We start from the raw sequence: 17,461 nt of genomic DNA, 5'->3' as shown, positions 1-17,461 counted from the left end.
GCGGAAGAGCAGCGCGATTTGGAGACGAATAGCCCAAGAGTTTTGGCTGCTGCACGAGGACGGATGGCGACGGACGGCGACGGCGAGTGTCGCCGTGGAGTTGAATTTGGTTTGGGGAGGAAGGAAAGCACAGCAGGGGCCGAGAACGGCAACCAAACAGGAGGATGGGCATGTGCACAGTACGTCAGTACGTGAGGAGCTGATCCTGGACCGCCAGCTCCTGTGTGCATACATGTCACCGGCGCCAGAAAGAAAGACAAAACCGTTGACGCGGACGTCCGGGTACGGTGGTGTTGTTTCTCACGTTTCTTTCTTCTTCGGCGGATCGAGCCAGCCCACATGGCATGGACGCAGCGGATAATCACTAACTAGCACTCCACTTCACATGAAGCCGCAAGCACGTACAATGGCGTGCCGTCAGCAATTTTTTAACAAGTTGAAAGAAAGATGTGTTCAGCTTGTCTTATAAATATGGGTTTAGGCACCGATCGAGCAAATGTCCATGTCATAACGTGCCCAACTGGCAACTCGTGCACTGAAAACTATGCAGGCAAGCAAGTAAGCCAGAGATATATTGACAACGTACGGCTTATATCTATCCAAGAGCCGTGCCTGGATTGCACAAGCTAAGCTAGGTCGAGCAAGGTTTCCCTGGTTGCTTGAGATTTATGGATCGATCCAGGTACTCCCTCCCGGCTCTCAATCGCGGAAGAGTCTGGCATCCCCGGAACTCTTGTCTCGTGACTCGCCACCAACCTCTACTGCACTTTGGTGAAAGGTACAAGAACCAACATCGAACATGCCCGCCGTACGTTTTTTTTAGGAAGTAGTCCGCCACTTTATTATAAGATTAAATCCAAGGGGATACGATGGGATCCGGCGACTGTAGAAACCATACATAACGTGCAGTGTGCCTAGAGGTGATGGCGCGAGCAAGGCAATGACCCTCCTTGTTGGCGGCTCTTCCTTCATGCCGAAACTCCACCCCCGTGAAACGGGGGGCTTGGCTCTTGATCTCTTGCAGCACTAGGGAGAACCGTCCGAGATTGTTACCTCTAAGCGCGGTGACAACTTTCAGACATTCCGAAGCAACCCGGCGGTGAGAGACTCCAAGATCCTCAGCAAGAGAGATGGCTTCTCTACAGGCCATCGCCTCCAGCGTTCCCGGGTCTGCTAGGCCGGCGAAGACTTGGGCAGACGCGCCCAGAAATCGGCCCTCGACATTCTGACAGACGGCGGCAGCGGCACCAGCACGGGAGTGTTTTGCAACAGCGCGTCAACATTAATCTTCACGTAGCCAGCTGGTGGGGGAATCCATCTCGCCGCTGGCATAGGGAATTTGGGCGGACGGGCCTTCTCCTTCTAGGGTAAGATCTCCAGATCATGCAGGAAGTTTTCGATGAAAGAGTGCGTGGACAGCGGGCTTTGATATATGTCCTCATGGATCACTTTCCTTCGAGCATACCAGATCGCCCACAGGGTGACGAAACATCTAGTCAGTTCGTCATGTGGCAGGGACTCTATCATCGCGAAGATCCACTGCTTCGCATCTGGCTCCGACGTCCTGTCCATGTGTTCCAGAAGAGATTCCGGCGCAAGGGCTCAAACACATCGACTCATATTGCACTCGATGAGGGAGTGTCGCCAGGAGTCCGGCTCACCGCAGATGGCACAAGCACTGGTTGGTGCCATCTTCCGGCGGCGGCGGACATCACCTGTTGGGATTGAAGTGTGGGCTAACCTCCACAAGAAGACACGCAACTTAGAAGGGACCCAAGTCTTCCCCAAAGCAGTCCAACTCTTCTCAGTTGTCGCCTGATTGGAGTTAGAAGCATGTCCGTCAAGCCAGGCTTCCCTTCTCCTCTTGGTGTTCACCAGCATGCGGTAAGCGGATCGGACGGAGAAACAGCCAGTCTTCTCAAAATGCCACGCCTAGAAATCCTCAATGTTGCGGGTGCATATGGGGATCGAGCGGATAATTTCCACGTCCATCAGTAGGAAGAACTCATCGAGACGTCCGGTCAATAAAATTCGAGACCATCAGGGGGGAATCATCACGTGGACACGCCAAAGGTCTTAGAGCAGAATCCCTTGGAATCCAATTGTCATTCCATGCACGAGTGTTCTCACCATTGCCTATCCGTCGAATCAAGCCTTGCTTGAGCACGTCCCGGCCATCAATGATAGATCGCCAAATCTGCGATGGGTGCAAGCCCACTCGAGCGTCCAGAAATTCACAATTAGGGAAGTAAACTGCTTTGAGAATTCTTGCGCTTAGTGTTTCGGGACTCTACAAAAGCCTCCAAGCCTGTTTCGCCAACGTTGCTAAGTTGAAAAGTTCAATATCCCGGAAGCCCATGCCGCCGGCGAATTTTGGAGAGCACATCTCCTCCCATGACACCCAACAAGTCTTTCTCTTTCCCTCTCTGCTGCCCCACCAGAATTTCCGCAACAGACCATTTATGTGTAGGCATAAACCTCTCGGCAATCGGAAGCAGGCCATGGAGTAAGTCGGAATAGCTTGGGCTACCGATTTGATAAGAATTTCCTTCCCTCCTACCGATAGTGCATGCCCCATCCAACCCTGGATGCGTTTCCACACCCTGTCTTGCAAGTATTTGAAAGCGCCATTAGTAGCACGTCCAACATCCGAGGGCATCCACAGGTACTTCTCGCTAAGTGATTCATTATGCACCTGTAGAGTTACTTTCATCTCCTCGCGCACGTGTTCAGGACAGCCCTTCGAGAAGAAAATAGAGCACTTGTCACGGTTTATACGCTGTCCCGAAGCTTGACAGTAGGTATCAAGTACCATTGCACCTCCGCAGAACCCTCCGCACAGGCTTTTACAAACAGCAGGCTATCATCGGCAAAGAGTAGATGGTTGACCGCCGGGGCGGTGTTTGCCACCATTAGACCTTGAAGGCTCGATGAATCGACAAAACTTCGGGATTTTAAGAGGCACGAGAGGCCCTCTGCTGCTAGCAAAAACAAGTACGGGGATATGGGGTCACCTTGGCGAATCCCCCTCGTCGACTTGAAGGGGGGTAGAGGTGCACCGTTGAAAAGAACCGCAAAGGATACAGTCGACACCATCTTCATGATCAGATCTGTCCATCGTTCATAGAAACCCAACTTGATCATGATTGCTCGCAAATAAGGCCATTCAACACGGTCATAGGCCTTACACATGTCCAGCTTGAGAGCGCAGTGGCGATGCTTGACAGCACTGTTTCGCTTCATAAAGTGCAAACACTCGTAAGCTGTAATGATGTTGTCCATAATGAGTCTCCCTAGGACAAAAGCGGACTGCTCTTGTGAAATAATTTCAGGCAGGATCTTTTTCAAGCGGTTAGCGAGAACTTCAGAGGCAATCTTGTAAAAAACATTGCATAAACTTATGGGCCTAAACTGACCTAGCTCGGTCGGGCTTGCAACTTTGGGAATTAAGACAATGAAAGTCTCGTTTATTACCTCCGGGTCATCCTTGCCTGCAAGAATTCGGAGGACATCCGAAGTAACCTCACTCCCGCACAGATCCCAGTATCGCTGAAAGAAGTGAGCTAGGAAACTGTCCGGACCTAGGGCTTTAGTTGGGAACATTTGAAGCATGGCCTCCTTTACTTCCGCAGCCGTGAAGGAGGTCGAGAGCTCCTCGTTCATGGCATCCGTTACTTTCCGAGGCACTGTGTCAAGCACAGCATCCATGTTGTGTGCGCTCTCGGTCGTGTACAAGTGTGCATAGAACTCCCGGGTCATCTCACCCATCTCCCCCCGCTTGGTGGAAGTAGTGCCATCAACTCTGCTAAGGCTCTGAATTTTATTCTTCTTCTTTCTCTTTCTTGCCCGCTGGTGAAAATATTTGGTGTTCTTATCACCCGCGGCGAGCCACTGAATCCTCGAGCGCTGCTTCCACATGATCTCTTCGCAATGGTAGAGCTCTGTCAGCTTCTCGACAATTTTCAGCTCCTCATGCGAGGGGCCCACTCGAGCAGGGAGGCTGCAAAGCCTAGCAAGTTCCCCATTCAATTGACTGATCTGGCGCTTCACATTGCTGAAAGTTCGCCGATCCCAAGTCTTCAGGTAACCCACAATGTGCTTTAGTGTAGACTTGACCTCAACTGCGGTAGGGCCCACCCCCCTTTCCTGCCATTGTTGTTTAAGAAAGGGGTCAAAATTCTCATGAGATTCCCACATTACCTCATACCTAAACGCATGATTCTTGCGAGCTTGATCATCCAGCGGCTGGAAGTAGAGGAAGATCAGTGAGTGATCCGAGGTTACCCCGGTCAGATGCGTGAGCTCCGCTAGCGGATAGCGTGCCATCCACTCTGCGGACGCCAAAGCACGGTCCAGGCGAGACCGGCAGAAACTTCCTCCCACCACACGTTTCTCGAAGGTCCATGGTGAGCCCTGGAAGCCTAGGTCAGCGAGGCCGCATACGTCCGCCATCTCGCAAAAGGTGGCCATCTGCAGGCTTCAACGGACTGGAAACGGTGTCCTCAAGATCATCATCCTTATTGAGTCCCGCATCTGTGGAAGAGCGCTTACGTCCTCCACTGTCCGCCGGTTGGCGCGGTTTCCACCTCCTGAAGACCCGTTCTTCACCACGTCCACAGCCCTCAGGCCGGCCACCACGGGAGTTTGAGCGCCCGCCGCCACGGCCCGACTGACCGCCAAAATTGCGTCCCACGCGCATACCCGGCGTACCAGGCCGCCAGAGAGCCTCGTCAGACAGCATCCACTCGCCAAACTGGAGATCTTCCTCCACATGTTTCCCGGAGCCACACTCCAGCTTGCCATGTCCCATCAGCCCGCAGACTTCGCAGAAGCGCGGCATCTTCTCATACATTACGGGCAACAACATGCATTCCTGCCCCTCCGGAGAGAGCGGGACAACCCTGGTCAGGGAGAGTCCGCGGCAAGGCGAACCCTAACCCTAAAGAAGTCACCACGAATCGTGGGAACCGCTGAGGGATCAACCGCCAGCACCTCGCCCACCCTGCTAGCAAGTTGCTTGATGATTTCTTGACTCCGATACAGGTGTGGTATCTTGTGGATTTGGATCCATACATCCATGTGGTTTGGGATTTTCGTTGGAGCCATAGATGCTCCGTCGTAGGGTTCCGTCATGAGAGCACACTTCCAGAAAAGCCACAGACCATCCTCCATGATCCTCTTCCAATCTCCCAAACAAAAAGCTTGAAGGAGAAACAGGTTTGGTTCCAGTTCACGGAAGGAGACCTCCCGATCTGCACCCCAGGCGGAGTACATCGTCTCCATCAGTGTTCCCTTGCCGAACTTCTTCCTCGTCAGAACCTTCGCCACCGCCATCCACTTCACCGATGGGAGATTGCCCACATCGTCCTTGACGATCACAACATCATTGAGTTCAGCATCATGGAGCTTTAGCGTCCTCAACATGTCGTCCACATTGGTCGTCGACTTGCCTTCCTTGCCCTCACGGCGCTGAGAGCTCTCTGCCGCCATGACACCGACCTCACCGAGTCAAGATGAGAAAACAGATCTAGCCCCTCCCCTTCAGCTCGCCACCACCCAACCAAGGCCGGGAAGCTGGGCCAGCCAGCCCCTTAGTCAGCCCGAGTCGGGGGAGAAGAGATCAGGAGAAAAGCAGAAGAGATCCGGCGTCAAGCTTCGTCGGGGAAGAAATCGCCGCCGAAGTCGCCGAGAACCCTAGGAAACCCTAGGTCTGTACGTGCATACGACGCCTATGCCCGCCGTACGTAACTACGTTCGTCCGCCGCTGTTGCTCGCCCGCCACGGCGTTGGCCCGATGGTATACGAAGCCCACCAGCAACTCCTGGCCCATTGCAAGATGCGCTGGGAAGTTCGTACACGGCCCAGCAATCTCAACCGTGACGAGCCCCATGTATACACACTCATGACGCATTCCACGGCGGCCCAGGAACGAAACGACACGGCCCGAGTCGAGCGAAACAACAATTCACAAACCCCACCCCTACCGCTCCACCACTCTCTCCAGCGGAACCTCTCCGCCTAGCTATAGCCGCCGCCGCCGCTCCCGGCACACCCATGCTCCCGCTCGCCCGCGCGGCCCTCCGCAGGAGCCTCGGCCATGCGGGGCCCGTGGCTTCATACGGCTCCCCACCCGCCAGCCTCCTCCTCCTCGTCGCGCCGCTCTCCTCCAAGTCGTCGTCATCGGCCTCGCCGCCCGAGTACCAGATGCCGTCGGTGACGTGGGGCGTCATCCAGGGCCGCAAGGAGCGTCTCGTCTCCCGCGTCCTCGCCCTCGACTTCCTCCGCTCCGCCGGCGTCTCCGACCCGGCGGGGGAGCTGGCGGCCGTCGAGCTCCCTTCCTCCCTCGACGTGCTCCAGGAGCGCCTCGACTTCCTCCTCCGCCTCGGCCTCTCCACCGACGACCTCTCGTCCTACCCGTTCCTCCTCGCCTGCTCCCTCCGCAAGAACGTCATCCCGGTGCTCTCCTACCTCGAGAAGCTCGGCGTCACGCGCGCCCGCCTCGCCGCCTTCGTCCGCGCCTACCCGGCCTGCCTCCACGCCTCCGTCGCCGTCGACCTCGCCCCCGTCGTCAAGGCGCTCCGGGGGCTCGACGTCGACCGCCAGGACATCCCCCGCGTCCTCGACCGATACCCCGACCTCCTCGGCCTCAAGCCCGACGGCACCATCAGCACCTCCGTCGCCTACCTCGTCGGCATCGTCGGCGTCGCCCCGCGTGACATCGGCCCCATGGTCACCCACTACCCTTTCTTCCTTAGCATGCGTGTCGGCACCACCATCAAGCCCTTGTGCGACTACATCACCTCGCTCGGGCTGCCCATGCGGATCCTCGCAAGGATTCTCGAGAAGCGGCCCTACATCCTTGGCTATCATCTCCAGGAGACGGTCAGACCAAATGTCGAGGCGTTGCTCAGCTTCGGCGTCCGCAAGGAGGTGCTGCCACTTGTGATTGCACAGTACCCGTCTATTCTGGGGTTGCCTCTCAAAGTTAAGCTAGCGGCGCAGCAGTACTTCTTCAACTTGAAGCTCAAAATCGACCCTGATGGGTTTGCCCGTGCTGTCGAGAAGCTGCCACAGCTTGTGAGCTTGCATCAGAATGTGATACTCAAGCCTGTAGAATTCCTCCGTGGACGAGGGATCACCGATGAGGATGTCGGGCGGATGTTAGTCCGGTGCCCACAGATTCTTTTGCTGCGGAACGAGCTCATGAAGAACAGTTTTTACTTCTTCAAGAGCGAGTTAAAGCGGCCAATAAGTGAACTTTTGGATTACCCGGAGTATTTTACATACAGCTTGGAGTCGAGGATCAAGCCCAGGTACATGAGAGTGGCGAGCAAGGGGATTAGGTGTAGCTTGGATTGGTTTCTCAACTGCAGTGATCAGAGGTTTGAGGAAAGAATGCGAGGGGACTTTATTGAAGGCGATGCACCAGGACCTTCTTTTACAATGGGTGGGAAGCTTCAGATGCCTGGGAGCCAGTTAGTGTCGGATGATGATATTGAGGATAGTGATGATGAGGTGCTATACAGGCGGACAGTCATGCTCTAGTGAGTATAACTTCTTGTTGCTTTTCCTTGTAAGGTTGTAGCACTAGCATTCTGGGAGTATTATCATAATTACAAAAAATGCTCAATTTTGTTTCAGATTTTTCTGGAATATAATCCGTAAGGTGTTTCATCGTGTGTTTACCGCAGCGACATATAAGCCAGTGAGTTCTAATTTGCAAGTTTTTTTTACATATGTAGGAGTATATATTCAAGCCATGTTAACTAAAAAGAGGAGTGAGAAAGGATGTTTACCGATTCCATGAATTCCAATTTAAGGATGTGCTATGGCCATCTCATCTTGTATAAATTTCTGAGCATAAATAGCCACAATAAAGTTAAAGTTAAGCAGTTTCAAGCTGCACTGTTCCTGGGAAGTAGATAAGAACAGGATTACTCCTTCTGTTCCTAAATACTTGTCGTGGTTTTAGTGCGAAGTTGCTTGCACTAAAACCACGACAAGTATTAAGGAACGGAGGGAGTATTACTTATTGAGCTGTAGTCAGAATTGTATGGGTAACTATAAGCAGATTTTTTACATGGTTATTGAGAAATGACAGAGAAAGTAACGGAACTAAATGACCAGTGTGAACACACTTGAGGCCAATTTGAAGGCACACAGTAATCTTTATAGTCAAACTTTCCTGTGATTAAGAAGTTTTATGTTCTGCTCAAAGGAAAATAGTCAAAATAATAATAATCATAGAACCATATAATTTCTGAGTTTTCCTGAGTATTAAAGTTAATTCTAGGGTGATGATTTTGTTAAAACAATTGTACCTGAACCAGATTTATTTTAGGTTGCACTCAAACTAATATCCTCTTTTTGGAAGTTGGGAAAGGATAGTTCTTTACCGATTTATCTTGCCTGACCTAAAACCAAATCATGGTTTATAAACTTTGTCCTGGTGCTTACCATGTTCTAAAAAGTTTGATTGCATTTGGCCTACATAATTTTGTATCTGGCGTAAACATTAGTATTGATAGTGCTCACAGTCATCATTTTGAGGAAAGGACTGCTTTGATGAGTCTATTATTTTTTAGCCATTGAGTTTGTGTTGAAAGAAAGCTCGAGTTTGCAAATTGAAGTATACTATTGTGTAAATGAAAAAAAAACTAGGTTTCATTTTGTGTCCATCTGGGGTTGCTCTTGTCATCCGGAGGCCACATAATACTATTGATTCGGCTATCAGTCAATTTTATATGAAATATAGATATACTTGGTTTAACATAATTGAGGTTAAAAACATTATCAAATTTGCCAAGCTTATACTGGTATATCACTAGCACTTAGTAGCACAGTAGCAATATTCTTTCTCTTTGTTTTGAACTGAGCTTCTCTAACTTTGCAGGTCTCGTTACATGTTAGACGTGAAGACTTTGGCTTTTGATGGAATCGCTCTGTTACCACCAGCTGTGAGCCAAACTCATGGATTGCTGGCCTAAGCAATGGCTTTGATCGTGCTAGAGGCACTCGGATACACTCTTGATCGTGTCCCGTGAGGGATGAAGCGGGACATTTGTATATATAGTTTTAAGTGGTGGTCGCAAATTCGGTGAAGGCTGAAGCAAAAAGTTCATGATTAATGGTGAAAATCTTGTCCCACTGGAAAAAGATGGTTGCCATTGAAAATAGATAGCTGATTGTTGCAGCAGTTGATTTATGTTGTTATTCTAATACTGTGTATGATCACACATTAGGTTCAGATTATTCGTGTAACATGTAGCAGGACACTATGTACTATTTGTAACTCAAACGTTCAGCGCAACATAACTTTTGCCCACTGAACGTAGCAGCTTCAGCGGTTGATCAGATCAGTTAAATCGTTGACTCCTCATTTGGCAGCCTACTTTCTAGTTGAATTGCATGGATTAGTTCCTACTTCATCAAAACCGTGTGGTACTGGCAGCCGGTACTATAATTAGGCAACTAATGTTTGTTTGACAAAGCATCTCGCTTTCTTTTAACTAGCTACTGTTATAAGTTTGTGGGTGCGTGATTTTGCTGCTGTACCGTATAGGCAATAACTGCCGTGCCCAATAGGATACGAGGCCTAATTTGTGGTTAAAAACAACAACTTTCCATAACAAAGGCCAGCACAGAAGTTCCTTGTTTGTTTACGTGATGACGGAAGAATTACAGACTGTCACAAACAACTGCCTCCGCTAGTCCACAGCAAAAGACCTACCAATCTCTCAAAAAAACTCACTCACTTACTGGTGGACCGAAAAAAAATTAGATAGGGCGAATTCTTATCATGAGTTAATATAGATATCACATTTAATATTTTTTTAGGTTCGCAAAATATATTTTAATAAATTTGGTTCTTTTAAACTTTTTTAGAATGCATTTTTTTGGTCGGTACATCTTATGGTATATCATCTAGTGATATTTATGTTAAATATTAATTTTTATCATAGTATATGTCAACCATAATCTGAAGTTTTAATATAAATATCTATAACATTGAATGTATGACAGTTATAATAATTTGCAAACAGTTCTTCAGTGGGATGAGCAGACGATCAACAATTCAAATCTTTATAAGGGTGAAACTATAATTATTTTTTGCTTCCAAAAATATCTCCATACTTAGCGACCTAAAAATATCAAGTAGATATTTAGTTAATAAACAACACCCTTCTTCATACTTCGAGAGACATGATATCTTATGGAAATAACTACACAATTTGAAACATAGTATGTGAGTGTCAAAATCAGAACTCATAAAACAATAATACACACCACGTGGGCATGGCTACCATATCTACTGTCATTAAGTAATATAATTTTCCTCTCGACTTTCATTAAGCAAGAAATACGAGTAAAGGTACATCAATTAATACATCAAGGAGCAATCATAATGGACATCAACAGTAGATATGCAAAATAACTAAGAGTGCAGAAGTTGCGTCTCTCGGAGAACCAGTCTTTGCAGGTTATATCGTCGTCGACTGCACAAAGTTACGTTGGAACGCTACACACACCACCTCACACGGGCGTCGCCGTCAAAGATTGGTCACCGATGCAGGCGACAATTGACTCGTCATCACTGCCTTCTCCAACGTTTTTCTCAGACCCTGTAAAAAATGCAAGTCATCGCCATCGCTGCCTCTAATGATTCAGAGTTAAATTAATTGAAATTTTGTATATTTGTTTTATACAGAGACGCAAATACAAATTCTAAAGGACCAAACAAATGTACATCTAACAACGATTTTATAATTTGTCTTAACTTGATGCAAGGGTTACGACATCTAACACGAATTTATCATTTTTTCATCCATGTATTCTTAAACATTATTAGTAATGTGTTATTCTCATTTACTCCTTAGATAGTTGGCCCAGCTATACGGTGCCGTGCCTGTGCTTGGAGGAGTCAGGTTTCACCGGGCTGTGACCGGGCCAGTCCCGTTTAACCTTAGATCGGCTGGTGTGCGGGGCCAGACCGACCTGGTGGCCACCTAAACCCTATGCCCCCTCTCCTCCTCCTCTAAAAAAAAAAGGCTATACCGCCTCTCCCCATCTCCTTGCCGAGCCCCACAGCCCCCTCGCTTCTTCCTCCTCGCGCGCGAGCGCCGCCACTCATCCCGCTGCCGAGCGCCCGAGCCTACTTCGTCTTCCTCCTCGCTCGAGCGCCTCCACCGCAGGTTGATCCCCCCTCCGATTCTCTCGACCCCGACCGTTTCTCCTCCCATCACACCACGAACGGATTCCGCCCTTTAGATCCCCGTTTCATAATCTTCCCCAATTCGTAACTGAGGCAAAAATCAAGGTAGGGCGGGCGCCCTACCTTGCCCTACTGGGTCCTCCGCCCGTGACCAGGAGGTCTCTGCCTCCTTGTCCTGCCCAGTGCACCAGTCCACCCGGCCGCGGCAGCTCCAGCGATAATTTCCAAAATTTCCTCCATGGTTCCCATTAGTTGATTAGTTTCAGTGCAATGGGGGAAACTTAGTTGATTAGTTTCAGTGCATTGGGGGGAACGGATTGTTTAGCTTCTGGTGATCAATCTTCGTTTCAACACATGATGAATGGTTGGGATCATTAAGCATCGAATTTAACAATAATTATTATTAATTATGCCGTTTAGCGTACTTCAAAGCAGATTAATTATCATGCAGAACAGCAGAAAGACACAAGTGCAAAGTGAAAAAAAAATCAGGGTGTTTTCTGAAAGCAATCAGCTTCTAGGGCATAGTCTGAGCAGTACAGACCTGATAAAGTTATAATAGATGTTAGTTCCATTAACCTGTTTCAAGGCTGCTATTTTACTTAATAATGCTCCCTACCCTGAAGCTAATACAGGTTGCAGCTGTGCTTATGTGTGTTCTGCTATCCTATACAGATCACTGAATAGTGAAAATTGGCTATGCTGCTATTTGTAATGTCCTTTACTTATGGCTATATATTTCTACTGTTGTACCTCATGCTTGCTGATCAATAGGAGTACAAGTGTTACTTTTTGAAAGTAAAATGTTCAGATATGCTTGTTGATCAAACTCAAATATTCTATTTTAGGAGACCAATCTCAAATATTCAGTCATCAGATGTACAAACAAAAGTAACATGTTGCTGCCTTAATTTTGAATTCAACAGACTTTGGTTAGTTTGGTATTTACTGAAACCATACCAAAATAGTTTGGTATACACCAAACCGAACTGTATTTTAACTCCATGCTGTACTTACTGGAATACACATTTTGTCAAACCGAATCAACCGAATACATAGGCCTGCCTTAGTCTCTGATCTAGGGCTAAGGAGAATTAGAGCGAGGCATTTAGGTCTTTTCACAAGGTCTATTTGTTATGATGAATAGAAACCTGTTGAATAAGAGAGAAAAATCAATTTAACAATTGACACTTAAAGAAAAGGGCAAAAGATCAATGGCAATGAACTAAAGGGCATCTGACATGAGGCGACTGAACTTTCGGGGCAAGCAATCCGTTCTTCCATTGTTTCATACTTTGATATGCTCTGGCTGATCAGGGGGATGTAATTTTCCAGGGGAGGGAGGTTCTGATTGGTGTTGATTGTAGACTGGTGATGGGGGAGGCTGACGATGCTAGGGACGCGGTAGTGGAAGAGATGGATGTGGACGGTGGCGAGAGGCACCGTAGCAAGGAGAGGAGGGAGAGGCACAGAAGGGAGGAGAAGGATCACCATGCTAGTGGGAGGAGGGACAGGGATAGGGACAAAGATAAGGATGAGAGAAGGAGGGACAAGGATGATAGCAAGCATAGGGATAGGGATAGAGATAGGGAGAGAGACAGGGATATCAGCAAGCACAGGGAAAGGGATTCAGAGCGTGATCGTGGCCGCGACCGTGATCGAGGGAAGGATCGGGAAAGGGATACAGAGCGGGAGCGTGATAAGGAAAAGGAGAGGAGGGATAGGGACAAGGAGAGGAACCGCAACCGAGACAAGGACAAGGAGAAAGAGAGACCGGAGAAGGAGGATAGAGAACGTGAGAAGTCAAGGGGGAAGGATCGACAAGATGCAGATTTGTCTAAGAGCGACGAGGGAGACCAGAAGAAGGGAGTTGATCCTCCGCGGGAGGCTGAGCAGACCTCCACATCTACCCTCAGGGAACGCATTGAGAGGTATGCTGTTGAGTAATTGCGTTCCTGTTTGCTTAACTAGTCTTTCTGAGTTAAGAATTTACCCCACTATCAAATCTCTTAACTGAACAAATAAGATGCAAATAATTTCTAATTTAGGGCAAAGGAAGAAAGATGGAAGGATAAAAAGGAAGGGGGCATACTGGATGACAAAGATGATGCTTCTGAGATCTTATCATGGGTAGGCAAGAGTCGTAAACTTGACGAAAAAAGACAAGCTGAACAAGAGAAGGCATTACGTCTTGCACGAGTATTTGAGGAACAGGTGATGATTAAATAATTGTTTTTTGATATATTCTCAAGCCAATAGATGTCCTTTACTAACTTTTATCCGTACAAACTTCAGGATGACATGTTAGCAGAAAATAGTGATGACGACGATGAGGAGGATAAACACGGCGGAGGTAGTTATCTACAAATCCTTTTAGCTATCAAGTTTTTATAGGTCAACCACTAATATATCAAGCTGTAATAAGTTATTTAAGTCATAGTATTTACCCAATGGTTTTGAAAAACAAAACAGACCACTTGTCTGGAGTGAAGGTTCTTCATGGGCTTGATAAGGTCATAGAAGGCGGAGCAGTTGTCATGACTCTCAAAGATCAGAGTATTCTGGCTGATGGGGATATCAATGAAGGTAATGCATTGTTGTTTCACTTATTATTTGTTCCCTCTTCAGTTTTAACTTCTGGAAATTTTAAAAATTTGTAGAGGCTGATATGCTTGAGAACATTGAGATTGGTGAGCAGAAGCAAAGAAATGAAGCCTACAAGGCTTCACAAAAGAAAGGAACATATGATGACAAGTAGGTTCATTACCACATAACTTGGTAGTTGTGGACTTGTGGTGTTTCTTAGATTTTATTTTTCCTCTCTAATATTTGGTTTTCTGAACCTGACGGTAGGTTCAATGATGATCCGTTGTCAAAGAAACCTATGCTCTCACATTATGATGACCCAATGGAAGATGAGGTAAACAAGCTGTTCTTCTTCATTTGCTAGATATTAATATTGATATTTCTTTAACCTTTTTTGCCCTTTCACTCGACAGGGAGTGACACTTGATGAAGGTGGACGCTTCACTGGTGAAGCAGAGAAGAAGTTGGAAGAGGTATCTTGACCCTTGAAATTATGACATGCCATTTGCATTGTAGTTTTTCCGAGGACAGCCTGGAAATACCTTGGTTGGAGCTTTCTGCTAGATGGACTAATTGACATTTGCACATTGACAGCTCCGCAAAAGGATTGAAGGTGGACATGTTCTGAAAAAGACAGAAGACCTTACTTCTGCAGCAAAGATGGCATCAGATTACTTTACACCTGACGAAATGCTTCAGTTTAAAAAACCAAAGAAAAAGAAATCCATTAGGAAGAAAGAAAAGCTAGATCTCGATGCACTTGAAGCAGAAGCGATTGCTTCTGGACTCGGAGCAGCTGATCTTGGGTCCAGGAAAGATGGTAAACGGCAGTCTGCTAGGGAGGAAGAGCAAAAGGCTGATGCTGTAAAGAGAAGCAGTGCATATCAAATAGCCATCACAAAGGCTGAAGAGGCATCAAAAGCATTGCGAGAGGAGAAAATGTCTGGTAAATCTGCTCAAGAGGAAGAACTGGTTTTTGGTGAAGATTATGAAGATCTGCAGAAATCTCTGGAGCAAGCAAGGAAGCTATCTCTAAGGAAGCAGGAAGAGGCTGCAGGTTCTGGTCCTCTGGCCTTCGCAGAACTGGCTAGTGCAAACAAGGGCCAGGCAGATGCAGATGCAGCAGAGAGCTATACACAGCAGAATAAGGTTGTTATCACGGAGATGGAAGAGTTTGTGTGGGGCCTGCAGTTGAATGAAGGTAACTGACTTCAAAGAATTTTGTGAATGAATTTGAAACAACTGTACAGAGCTGGCGAATGAATCAAGTATTTGATATTAACTACTGCTATTATCTTGTTGCAGAAACACGCAAGCCAGAAGCAGAAGATGTGTTTATGGATGAAGATGATGATACCATGCCTTTAGGTACTCTAGCAAAAGATGACATACGCGGTTTGCCAGTGATCAAAGAAGAAACCATCGTTGAAGACCCAGTAAAGGATGAAGAGGAAGAAGTCAAACCAAATGATGTTGTACATGAAGCTGCAGTTGGCAAGGGTTTGGGTGGTGCTTTGAAGTTTCTTCAGGAGCGAGGGACCCTCAACGAGGGCACAAATTGGGGAGGCAGAACCACCGATAAGAAGAAAAGCAAGCTTATTGGTATTGAGGATGGACCAAAAGAAATTCGCATAGAAAGAATGGATGAATTTGGTCGAGTGGTAAGTAATCGCCTGCATTCTGTTCTATCCACCCTCACAACTGGTCCTCCCATCTACGAAATCCAATCACTGAAGCGTGTCTTGGTGTGCTAGCTATTATTTACGCAACGTTGATTTTCCTATCTTGTTATTGCATACCTGTAGATATATAAATTTTAGACACCGTCTTTTCCCCCTCAGTGTGATGATAGTACTCTCTAATTTGATCCCTCATCTGGATTTACTTAACCTCTCGAAGAGCATATGCCACAAAGTACTAATATTTACCATGACTCGTGTTTTGTTTTGGTTAGATGACACCTAAAGAGGCATTTAGGGATCTTTCGCACAAATTCCATGGCAAGGGGCCAGGTAAAATGAAGCTGGAAAAACGGCAGAAGAAGTACCAGGATGATTTGAAGACAAAGCAAATGAAATCTTCTGACACGCCTTTAATGTCCGCGGAAAAGATGAGAGAGGCTCAAGCTCGTGGCCAAACACCATACCTTGTTTTAAGTGGCAATGCAAAATCAGGGTAATGTTCACATCATCTACTTCTAACCTGCGTATTTCATGTTTTTTAGTCCTGTTGTTGCTACTATGTTTTCTTCATTACTTGATATCCTCGAATGCATTCACTCAAAGAATGCACAAGTTACTCTATGGATCTGTTGGGATTATGGCACTCATAGTTTCTTCGGTTAGTTGTATAAATGGCAATGCAAAAACTTCTTTTGTTTGGTTGACAAACTTCCCATCCCAGATCATTTTAGATTAAATTTTGAAGGGCTGGAGGGCCACATCGATGATTTTCTCACATGACTCTAAATCTATAATGGAGATGTGATACAACAACAACAACTAAGCCTTTTGTCCCAAGCAAGTTGAGGTAGGCTAGGTATGAAACCCAAACAGAAATTTGTGGAAATCTATAATGGAGATGTGATATAGTAGTATAATGAAGGAATCCCAAGTCACTTTAATATGATCTACCTATCATCCCATCAAGCAGCTAACAATTTTCCTTTCCTATGATGTGTTAGCCCTACTCCTTAAATTAAAATGGCTAACTTTTAACTTCTTTAGTAATCTGCTTTCCTGATACTCGTTTCTTTCTTGCCGAGGCTTCTGACCGAGTTTTCTATGTGACAGTTCTACGGGTGACGCTAGTGGCTTTGCCAGCGTGGAGAAAGCGCATCCTGGGAGCCTGACGCCCATGCTTGGGGACAAAAAGGTTGGCTGTGATATTCCGTGTTCTATTCTGTATTTACTTTACTGTACTATGGGTAATGCCTCGTACATATAATTTTTGCCATATCCAGGTACGTGCTACTACTGACTTGTTTTCTTTGTCAGGTTGAGCACTTTCTGGGCATCAAACGAAGCGCCCAGGCTGGAAGCATGCCTCCGCTACCTCCAAAGAAGCCCAAGAACTGAAGTTGCAGTGGACTTCACTGCGAGTAGGATTGTAGGAGGAGCCAGTGGTACTACTAGCTTTCTAGCGAATCTGCTGCTCTGCAATCTTGGGAGCAGATTTTGAGTCGCCGACATGGAAAACAGCGCCAGGTACCCACAGCGCCACATGCAGCAGCATCCTCAAATGCGCTCAAATGTTTGCGAACCTGTAAATTTTTAATCCTAAGCTGATTTTGTGGTTACGGTCTGACACAGGTGATGTAATTTTTTGTAATCCAACGGTACATATCCATGCACGCTCTACCAGTTGGGGAGAGAGAGGGAGGGAGAGAGATTGAAGAACACAAGTGATTCATATATGCTGTTTTCCTGCCACATTAATTGTGTTTAAACTGGAGTTATGGTCACTGACAGTTCAATTTTGGGCAGCTTTTAATTGTCTGCATTAAGGTTCACAGACTCTGGTGGTACTTTCAAAAAGTAATACTATTGATTGTCATCTGGAGGCCAGATAATACTATTGATTCGGCTATCAGTCAATTTTGGGCACTCAAAACCTATGCAAGTCCACAACATTTTCAGCCGCTTTCAGAGAAGTTAGCCCTGC

General features: G+C 46.9%; 2 protein-coding genes across 3 annotated transcripts; both read left to right on the top strand.

The window, feature by feature from the left end:
• Positions 1-5,957: 5,957 nt before the first annotated feature.
• Positions 5,958-7,545, top strand: LOC100825825 (transcription termination factor MTERF4, chloroplastic). Its single transcript, XM_024462592.1, has one exon. It carries the CDS (start codon positions 6,055-6,057, stop codon positions 7,543-7,545), a length of 1,491 nt encoding a protein of 496 aa, XP_024318360.1. The 5' UTR covers positions 5,958-6,054.
• Positions 7,546-11,036: 3,491 nt separating this feature from the next.
• LOC100825209 (SART-1 family protein DOT2) lies at positions 11,037-17,374 on the top strand. Of its 2 annotated transcripts, XR_001406972.2 has the most exons (14): positions 11,037-11,192; positions 12,548-13,143; positions 13,261-13,426; positions 13,508-13,565; positions 13,685-13,798; positions 13,873-13,966; positions 14,066-14,132; positions 14,212-14,271; positions 14,393-14,999; positions 15,104-15,459; positions 15,753-15,973; positions 16,591-16,672; positions 16,795-17,004; positions 17,110-17,374. XR_001406972.2 is itself a non-coding variant. In XM_010237858.3 (13 exons), the coding sequence occupies exons 2-13, from the start codon at positions 12,587-12,589 to the stop codon at positions 16,873-16,875; spliced, it is 2,463 nt and encodes an 820-aa protein (XP_010236160.1). In that variant the 5' UTR covers positions 11,037-11,192; positions 12,548-12,586; the 3' UTR covers positions 16,876-17,369. The 2 variants fall into 2 exon arrangements, 1 of the variants encoding a protein (XP_010236160.1); XM_010237858.3 differs by having other exon boundaries at positions 16,795-17,369.
• Positions 17,375-17,461: the final 87 nt, after the last annotated feature.

This window comes from Brachypodium distachyon, chromosome 3, assembly GCF_000005505.3.
Source record: "Brachypodium distachyon strain Bd21 chromosome 3, Brachypodium_distachyon_v3.0, whole genome shotgun sequence".
NCBI classification, from domain to species: Eukaryota; Viridiplantae; Streptophyta; class Magnoliopsida; order Poales; family Poaceae; genus Brachypodium; species Brachypodium distachyon.
This window is presented reverse-complemented; position numbering and strand designations above follow the sequence as displayed.